Here is a 10,088-nt window from a genome sequence, read left to right as displayed (position 1 = left end):
GTTTCTTATAGTGGCATTTCCCTCCCTTTCTGATATTTTATTGTCAAACCTTTCCTTTTGTGTCCTGTATAAGAGCTGCCACGTTGGCCTAATAGTCCACTTACCGAACTCGTCTGCCTTTTTTTCAATACTGCACCGTGCAAGTTAATGACTGTCAATAATACATAATCTGGGCCCAACAGTGGCTGGTACTAGCTGATTCAGAATGCATAAAGCCCCCCAATACAGCATCTTAGTGTTGTGTAGGACTATAGCAGGAAAACTTTCATTGTTTGTTTGTATTATTGTATTTGTCCCTAGCATCCTCTGTCATGGACCAGAACCCCACTGTGCTAGGCACTGTACGAATAGAACAAAAAGATGGTCCCTGCTGCAAGGAGCTTACATTCTAGGTATAAGACAAGAGACAATAGATGAATACAGCTGGATGGGACAGCACAAGGAAACAATGCAATAGTATTATGAGCGTGATGGGAAGTGGTCTCTGCATGCCGGCGGCCTCACTGGTAAGCCTTTTTTAGGTGTCATAGCAAAGCAGAGTTTTAAGGAGGTCTTTGACAGAGAACAATGAAGTGGCTCTGGGGATGCTTATGGGAGTTCCTTCCAAAGGGCAACTTGGGAAAAAGTATGACCCCCCACTGGTCATCAACTTATTCTGAAGCATGAGGCTTGATTGCCCTGGTGATTGTTATTGTATCTAATTTATTCTCCAGGGAATAATAGTACGTTTGGATTGAGGTCTTGTAATGTATTGGCTCTGTATGGATGAACGTGTGAGTGACTGATGCTGCCCTCTAGTGGAAAGTACTTTTAGCTCAAGTGATTCAGGTCTCTTTTTGGACCAGAAAGGGTTTTAAAGCCAGCTCCCTGTGTGCGTGAGATTTTTGTATAGTAGTAAAGTCTGTCTGCAACACATGGACTCATTCCAGTCTTCAGCGGCACAGGTGAGCTGCTACTTACTGGTCGGACCTGCACTCTCCATCTCCCATAGGACTACTTGCCTCTTGTGATTCTAATCTTTGGCGACTGCTGGGATGTCACTGATCTGATATTGCTGTGGGTGACACTTTATTTGCATATATGCCTTCTCCTCTGTTTAACATGGCTAAGAGAACATGGTTAACATGTGTGAACTGAAGGATGAGCTGAACAGAGTAAACAGGAAACAAAGACCAGGGATGTTAGGGATACGTTACCTGACAAGTGGTACGAAGAACTAGGGCCTGATTTTCTTTCTTCTCTCTTGCACTGGAAAAACACTACTGATGTTAGTGGAGTCGCTCCTGATTTACATCAGTGTAACTAAGCACTTTCTTCACTGCAGTGTTAGCTTGCGGAGTAACTCGAGTGTTGCCCCAGCCTGACTCCTCCATCCACACACACATCTCTACCTTGAATTAAGTAGTGCTTGAAACTCAAGCTACCTGGCCATTCAGGAGGGACAGGGCTAGGTTAAAGCCCAAGTGTTGCTGACATTCAAGCTAGTGAAGCAGTGCGGCCTCAGCATTCTGTATGCCTACAAACACTGTGTAGCTTGAGCGTTTCGCAGTACAGCCGCTCTCACTTGAGTTAGGTCAGCTTGAGTGTAGATGACTTGAGCTACTGCTACAGTGAAAACCAACCCCGCAAATCAGGCTCTTAAACTAAAACAGTCCAAATCATCAGATGATGTAGCCGCCCTTATTTACACCAGCTGGGGATCTGGCCCAACATGTGCCTAATTCAGCTATTCTGTGAGCAGGTGCAATTCCATAGCCTTCAATAGGTGCTATACCCACTTATCTGTAATTTGCACTTGCGTTTGTATTTAAACACACTGGTGTAACTCTCCACTGAAGCCAAGGGGAGCAGAATCTGGCCTAAAGCTCCAATACTTGATTCCATTTGATCCATCAGTGTCTCCTTTCACTTTGGCTTAATTCTAAGGTGTTAAGTTTGGGGAAGCAAAGAAAGGGTCTGCCCCAGCTGGAGTCTCCGGAATTCTGGGAGGGCAGCAAGCTCTATAAAGAGCCTCTGATTCTGCAATATTCAATTCTTGCCACTTCTCAGCTGCCTCTCCTGAGTCATTTTGAAAGCTGATGGGAATTATTGATCCCATTTACACTCCTGTTTTTAAATGCAGAATCATGGAGTGTCCAGATGCAGAATTAAAGAGCAGCTCATCCCATGGCCAGATACAAAAATGACCTATGAGTCTGACCTGTAGTCTCTGAAAGTGGCTTCATACTTTTGTGGGATTGCTGCCCCCTGCTAGGGTTACTGGCTTGTAAATTACTGTGCCTCATCCATTATTCTATGGTCTGCATCCTGTCCTTTCTTGTTCCCTAAACCCTCTTTCCTCCAGCACATGCATGCATCTTCCTGCCTACTGCCTAATAGAACAAGTGCAGAAAATGTTCTGAATGCCGGGAGGCAGGTGGCATGCCACACCATGCCAGACTCCTTGTTGGTGAGAGGATGAGCTGCCACTTGTGCTTCTACTTCTGGCAGGATGGTTTCTTCATGGAAGGGCAGGATTTCACCTTATGTCCGAAGTCAGCCCTGAAATAAACAGTATAAATCTGTTTCCAATGGGAATTGCATATCCTCACACCAGGGCTGAGTTTTGTCCTTTTTGTTCTGATCTTGTACTACTAGCTTGCTAGACAAAAAAAGCACCAAAAAGGTCGCTCAGTGCTCTAATCTAAAGTACCATAGGTTGGTGTGTTGACCAATTTTCTCTGGGTGCTGTCAGTGCAAACTTCTCTGCGAGCTGTGCTCCATAATGGGGTAAGTTTGTGTCATCCACAGAAAGGAAAGAGAAGAAAAGCAGATCTTAATTTCCCTTGTCACCTTCTTTAGTCTCTTTCAAGCCACGTTCTTTCTGCCCAGGTGTTGTCTGGAGGGAGGTAGATATTTTTAAAGAAAAAAATGTGTAAATATTAGTAGTTAAATGGAACTTTGTTCGAACAATTTTTTTTTTTTTTGAAATGTATATAAGTGCACAGGCTGTTATGTCCAAGTGATCTACTGCTTTGCTTCTTATAACCTTTGATTTGTACCCGTTTGGTACAACAATATCTTGTCTGTTTCATTCCAGCTGACGTCCTGGCATATGCAAAGGATGTCTTCACTGTGTCCTTTACAACTGGGGGAGGGAGGACAATTAAATTGCAGCTTACAGGGAGAATTTCATGCAGACCTCTCAAGCTTTGGTACCTACAAGTTCAGCTGCTTGTCCAGCCTCTTGAGTCTGCAGAACTGAGCAGGAAATTGGTATGCATTCTGTCCTAAGACATCAGGTCTTCCTGCTTATGGCTGGGCTGATTGTATGGTGGGAACAGCATTTCCCTTAATATCCCAGTGCTTCTGATCCTCACTTCAACCAGGAAGTGCAAATACATGCCAACCTCGCCCGCCCTGCCCCCCCCAAAAACTACACACACACCACCCGTAAAACACATCCCTCCCCCCAAAAAGAACCAGTTTGTTAAAAACTCTAAAGTCCGAGGTTTTGGAGGGAGAAATTCTCATTGTAGCTAAACCAGCTCACCCAACCTTCATTGTTACAGACAGGTAGTCAAGAGTAATCAGCATGAGATTAGAAGATAGGACTCTTGGGTTCTTCCCCATTTTTGCTACTGACTTGTGTAGCTTTGGGCAAATCCACTGAGCTGTTCAAAATTCTCCATTAATGTTGGGTACCTCCATTTTTCAGTGTTCAACTTGAGAAACATGGGGCCTGATCTTTAGCGGCGCTGGGCACTCCCCATTAGTTGATGGGAATCACAGGTGCTTGTCTCTGAAATTCTGTTCTTTAGTTGCTCTGTGCCTCCGTTTCCCCATCAATGAAAAGCAGGGAAGTTGATTCCCCCCAATGTTCATGCAATATGCACAAAGGTGAAATTGCTATATAAGGGCCTAATGTTGTTTTTAGTTTGTACCAGCATGTGTGCTGTGAAATTGAGAGCTGGATTTCAAATACTTCAGAGCTTGAGGGGGTTTAGATTTGGGATTTTTGTTTGACCTATGAGAGAGAGGCACTAGCAGCAAGATCTGCAGGTTTGAATTCTGAACCCTCACCTCCTGGAATATCAGAGGGTGTTTGGATCCAGGACTTTCGTTCAACCCAATAATAAACAAAACCAAAGCAATGGTGAAAAATATTTCACTCTTGTATAGTGCTTTCCATCCATTTATCTCTATGCCGAGAGTGATATGATTTATCCTTTTGTAACACCACAGGTGAGTGGAAGAGCCAGGAATAGAACCTATGTCTCTGGCATGCCCATGTAGTATGCAAGAGAGACAGGGAGGGTGAAATAATAGTTCTTATTGGACCAACATCTGTAGGTGAAAGACGAGCTTTTGAGCTACACGGAGTTCTTCAGGTCTGGTGGATGACGTCTGTAATACCTTATCCACTGGAGCACTCTGAACAAGATTGCCTGTGAATGATGAAATAGCACTTGGTCTGTGCCTGTCCTTCAAAGGCTTTCCCCTTTTCCGCTGTGAAAGAGCCACATCACCCTAATTTCTCTAGTAGGTGAAGCAGCCTACCCTGAAGGGTGTTGAAGGCAGCAGAGTGAAGATAACTAGGCTGGTGTGATCACTGTGCTGCCTCCATGTGAGCAGAACAGAGAGCAGCTGGATGAATGGGAAAGGAAAGATTTCAAGACACTCGATTCTTTGCTGAGGGGGATCTCTTGTTGCAGGAGAAGGAGGAAGTGGAAAGGCAGATTTTTTTTTTCTGTCTAGATTTTTCACACACCCAGTCCAATCCCCCTTGCCCCCCCTCCGTACTACGTACTTAGAAGCCTTGTGTACACAAAGAAATCAAACTGTTACTGAAAATGGTGTCTCTTTTTTCTCTTCCCTCCCCGCCCCAAGCCAATATTGAAAATGGATGTCTAGTCTACACACACTTAAACCACTGTCAGTATTAGTTCAGGGCTATGTGTGCTGAAACCTTTTCATCAACCGTTCAGTTTCCTAGGGTAGACAGAGCTGGAGTTTCATTCATGTAAATCTTTGTCAGTTACACTTCATATTTCTGTTCTGTGGCTGCGCAATAGACACAACTGATGGCAGGAAATTGATCACACGACAGCAAGCCTGCCGCCATGGGGAATGTGACAACATTGACAGAGTGTCTCTTTCTGGTGGTGCCTCCAGAATCCCCTGAAATACAGTATAAAGCCTAGTATCCAATTTCCCCTGCTCTGTAATTCTGTATGTGTGCGTCAGTCAGAACCACTGTGTCATTATCTGACGATCTATCACATTAAAACATGGGGGAAGGAAAACCACCCTGGAAGGGAAAAGTAATGCTTTGTAGCCTTTGAAGCACATCCCGTTTAGTCTTGGCCTCTGAAACTTTCATTTAGTCTTGTACCCTCCCAAAAGGTTCTGCCCATAGCCCAGCACTTCACTGTACTCACAACAAGAGACTGAGGTTGGGGGACTAGTGCAGGGGTTCTCAACCTTTTTCTTTCTGGAACCCCACCCCCCCACCACCCAGCAGGTTGGGGTGCAGGGAGAGGTGCAGAGTGTGGGAGGAAGCTCAGGGCAGGGGGCTTGGGTGTGGCAAGGGTTGGGGGCTCAGGGTGGGAGGTTGAGGTATGCAGGGGACTGGGGTGCAGGTTCTGGCCCAGCGCCACTTACCTTGAATGGCTCTGGGGTGGCAGCAGCACACAGCGGGGCTAAAGCAGGTGCCCTGGCCCTGGCCATGGCTATGGCTATGTGCCGCTCCCAGAAGCAGCCGGCACCACGTCCCTGCAACCCCGGGGGGGAGCGCAGGGCAGAGGGCTCCGCATGCTGCCTTTGCGTGTGGGTACCTCCCCCAAAGTTACCATTGGCTGCGGTGCCCCATTCCCAGCCAATGGGAGCTGTGGGAAGTGCTGCCTGCAGGCGAGGGCAGCACACAGAGCCCTCTGCCCCCCTCCCTCAGGAGCCACAGGGACGTGGTACTGGCTACTGCCGGGAGCAGCGTGAGGCCAGAGCAGGCGGGGAGCCTGCCTCAGCCCCACTGTGCCACGGAGGTAGCAATCCTGCGGGCTGGATCCAAAGTCCTGACAGGCCAGATCCGGCCCGCAGGCTGTAGTTTGCCGACCCCAATCTAGGCTTCAATCTTACCAGCTTAGCATGTGTGAAAGGAGGGTGTCTGCCTACACTAACCTTTTCAAATGTTAGTTAGCACATGTTGCCTGACGCCTAGCATCACACCTTTTGTCCTAGTCTGCCGTAGGAGGTTAGGGTTGAAGGAGGGGAGAGTCCCGGGTCTGTAATAAGAAAGTATCTTTTCTCCCCCCTTATGCCCTTTATTAAGCAACAGACTTGCTCCCTCCGGGTGTGCTTTTGTCTGACTTCACAGCCTCCGCAGGGCTGCACCCTGTTGGCACTAGGATGGGCACGTCCCAAGGAATAAGAACAGGAGTACTTGTGGCACCTTAGAGACTAACAAATTTATTTGAGCATAAGCTTCCGTGGGCTACAGCCCACTTCTTCGGATGCATAGAATGGAACATATAGTGAGGAGATATATATACACATACAGAGAGTATGAAAAGGTGGGAGTTGTCTTACCAACTCTGAGAGGCCAATTTTTTCCCCCCTCTTACTTAATTGGCCTCTCAGAGTTGGTAAGACAACTCCCACCTTACCAAATAACCAACTTCAAGTCCAAGTAAACAGACTTGCACTAGTTGGGCTCAAGCTAATGTGCTAAAAATAGCCACATGGACGTTCTCCCTTGGGATTTGCAGCGTAAGGGGTTGGGTGGGTTTGAGAGCCCAAGCCAGAACATCCACATTGCTCTTTCTAGCATACTAGCTGAAACCTCCCTAGTACAAGTCTGTCTTCCCACACTGGTAGGCGCTCTTCCAGCTGCAGTGTAGACACACCCTAAGTGCCTATGTATTTATTAAGTGTTGAGAAGATGCTGCAGTGGTGGTATTTATGAATCAACACCTGTGAAGGAAACCTCAGCAGCTCATAGATTTCTCTTGTATAACCAAAACAAAAAAAGTTTGAAGGGTTACATCAAACCAAATGAACAAAACCTTTTTTGTTCTTAACCCCCCTCTTCGCACCTCTCCTGTAACTGGAGCCTACAGAGGGACTTGACAATGTGAGAATGAGCTTGCTGCAGTTGCGATTGCATAGAGGCAGAGGTTTGAGGCCCCCACGTTTCATGGTGAAAACACTTATAAAATTAAACCGCGATTTCACACATCCTGATACTCTGTGAAAATGATTTGATGCAGTGTCTGGGGGAAGGGAAGGATCTTGCTGAGATTTAGTTCCTTCTAATCATGTGTGTGGTGGGGTTATTTATTTATTTATTGTATTTTAAAGTGTACTCATGAAAGCCTGATGTCTTGATTCATCTGTGGAACAGGAACAGCAAGGACATGGCAGTGCAGGTTTCCCCGCTGCCCAGCCACTGGGCCCGTCCCTTTCAGATGCAGAGCTATTCCTTTTCATTGAATTACTTGAAAAGTGAACAATAAAAAGTTCAAATATTGCTCAAATATGTTCACTTTATGCCAAGATCTGCACACATGCAAACTACCATGGAAATTGGACTCAGTGCTCCAGAGTATGCTTTGCTCCTTCCATAGAAAAACCTGTTCAATGTCTTTGTTATGCCAAGAGGGATAACCAGGGAAGAACGCTGGGTGTAGATCTGTCTGCGGGTTTCATACTGTGCTCATCAGTGGCGACTGAACTGTAGCAAGCTGAGCGGAAGAAGCCTGAGGCACTCTGTTTGTGCAGAGCAGGTGGAGGCAGAATGCCCCTGGAAGCGCGGGGGGTGCATGCTGTGCAGCACTTATAGTTGCTGGAGAAAAATATAACGTGCACTTCACGCAGTGTCTTCTGCCAGATGCTAGCAGGTACCTGGGGATGGGTCCTTGGCTTTGCCCCCCAGGGGCTGACTGGCAACGGGGGTTGTGGAGAGCTAATGGCTGTTAGCCAGTAGCCCCCAGTGCGTTTGTGGAGTGACAGTAGCAGCATTCTGCCTGGATCTGTGGGAAAGGAAAGCTCTGTATGGGTAGAAGGAAGGAGGTTCCCTCTACCCTCTTTCTCTCCCAGGGGCAAGATGGCATAAAAGGGAAAATATAAAACAAAGAGGCAGAAAAATGGATGTGTGTGTATGTGTATATATAGGGGCCCAACCCTGCATTCAATTCACAAATCAAACTCCTACTGAAATCTTGTATCCTCAATCAGATGACCACAGGGGGGAATGTTGGGTGAATTAAGATGCAGGATTGAGCCCCAAACCAGTTGTGATAATACCCTGACAATATCCTGTTATATTCTGAACAGACTTTATGGAATTAAGATCCACTTTATGGAATTATTGAATGAAGATAATACTTCTGGGATGGGTACATCAGATTAAAAATGTAACTGTGTATGTGATGTTGGCATTATATGTACCTTCTCTCGTAGGAAATGGGGATGCTAGTGAACTTTCTCAAGCCCTTTGAAGCTTCCCCCCCCTCTCCCCCTGAGGGAGAGATGCATACACTAGTTCAAACTGGATTTTCCAGAAACCAATGGACAGACTTTTTTTTATAAAAGCCTGGGTTTTAAACTGACTCCAGGCCTTCTTCCTGATCCAGGAAATGGACAGGACTCCTGGTCCATGGAGAGTCCCAGTCCTTAGGGGAGGATTGGAAGGACTTGGCCCAGGGGACCATGGCAATGGGATATGGGAAGCTAGCACCAACGGGGTCCACGCAGCTCCACAGGTGTTCCTTATACCTCACTTGGGGGTGGCTTTGGTGGCAGAGCAGCCACACAGATAGATGGAGGGTTAAGCAGCCCTCAGGGAGGCTGCACAAAACCCAACCAATGGGAGGAGGGCTTGTAGAGAGCCAATCAGGGCCATATAAGAAGGGCTGCTCAACAGAGAAGGACTGGCTGCCTTGGAGAAGTACCTTAGATAAAGCAGTGCTGGGCAGGGTCAGGGGCGCAATAGGGAGCTCCAGCCTGAGGACTACCAGACTGAGGCGCCTGATACAAAGGGCCGGGAAGATGCTAGGGCTGCGGGGAAGTGGCTCAGGGAAATAGGTAGCAGGAGTTGGAGGAGCGGCGGCTGGCTATAGGGTCCCTGGGTCAGGGCCCAGAGTAGCAGGTGGGCCTGGGCCCCTCCTCCCCCTTCCTCTACTTGCCCTAGAGGGGGTTGGCCAGAATTCAGACTGCAGTTTGCTCCATGAGGTGAGGAGCTAGACTGAAGGCTGCAGTAGGCCACAGCGGCAAGTGGATGGACGAGAAACAGCTGGTTCCCCCAGAAGCAGGGAGAAAGTGGAGTGGGGCACTGCCGGAAGGCCATGCCTAGAAGAGGATGCTGGGGAGTGACGCAGGTCTTAGAGGTGGAACAGAAGTGACGGCAGTGAGACACCACTAGAGGAAGGCACACTGGCAACCAAGAGCTAATTCCCAGCATGGCCAGCAGGAGGCGTTGCGGTGGGGAGTCCTGCCTCGTTACACAACCAAAGGGGCTATTGAGGCTGCAGCCATGAGCACAGGAGGATTCTGTCCCCACTGCAATCTGCAAAGACCTCACCAGCAAACGCTGCCTGTTTGTTCAGCTCAGTGCTCTGTCTAGGAGTGTGCTGGGAGGAACAACACCTCTCTGACCAAGCTTTCCGTTAACCACACAGGTTCTTAAATCCACTGGCATTTAACTGACTTGACGAGGGTTTCCCATCCCTTTCTTTTAAGAACAGCAAGTTTGGCATTGCATGGTCATGGTGCTCCCTAACTCCAACCCTTGCAAAGGGCCTGCGGATCCTGGGGAAATGGGCACTTTATAAATGTGTGTGACAATAGTAAATATGTTGGGGGAGGGAAGTCCCACTGGATTTTATTTGTAGGGGTCTGAGACTGACAGAACTCCCTGATTTTAGTCAAACGTATCTTGAACTCTTTTTAGCTTCACCCCAGTTTTGCATAGAGGTTTGGGGTTTGTACAACTGAAGAGGGGTTTCCTGAGCTGCCTCTGATTGGAATATTGCATTGCAGAAATTAGGGGTTTCCTCCTAGGGCATCTAGCCCTCCTTGGGTGGTACCTCCATTGGCTTCCCAGGAGCTGAAGG

At 47.6% G+C, this 10,088-nt stretch overlaps 1 protein-coding gene across 3 annotated transcripts in view; it reads left to right on the top strand.

Annotated features, from left to right (window-relative positions):
- The first annotated feature begins 435 nt into the window (after nt 1-435).
- Nucleotides 436-10,088, top strand: part of SLC8A3 (solute carrier family 8 member A3) — a 210,883-nt gene continuing 201,230 nt past the window's right edge. For all 3 annotated transcript variants that reach the window (XM_054028667.1, XM_054028666.1, XM_054028665.1), the window contains exon 1: nt 436-506. In XM_054028667.1, coding sequence (XP_053884642.1) covers nt 462-506 — 45 coding nt within the window. In that variant the 5' untranslated portion in view covers nt 436-461. The remainder of the gene's footprint in view (nt 507-10,088) is intronic.

The sequence above is a fragment of the Malaclemys terrapin genome, chromosome 4 (genome assembly GCF_027887155.1).
Source record: "Malaclemys terrapin pileata isolate rMalTer1 chromosome 4, rMalTer1.hap1, whole genome shotgun sequence".
Taxonomy (NCBI): Eukaryota; Metazoa; Chordata; order Testudines; family Emydidae; genus Malaclemys; species Malaclemys terrapin.
This window is presented reverse-complemented; position numbering and strand designations above follow the sequence as displayed.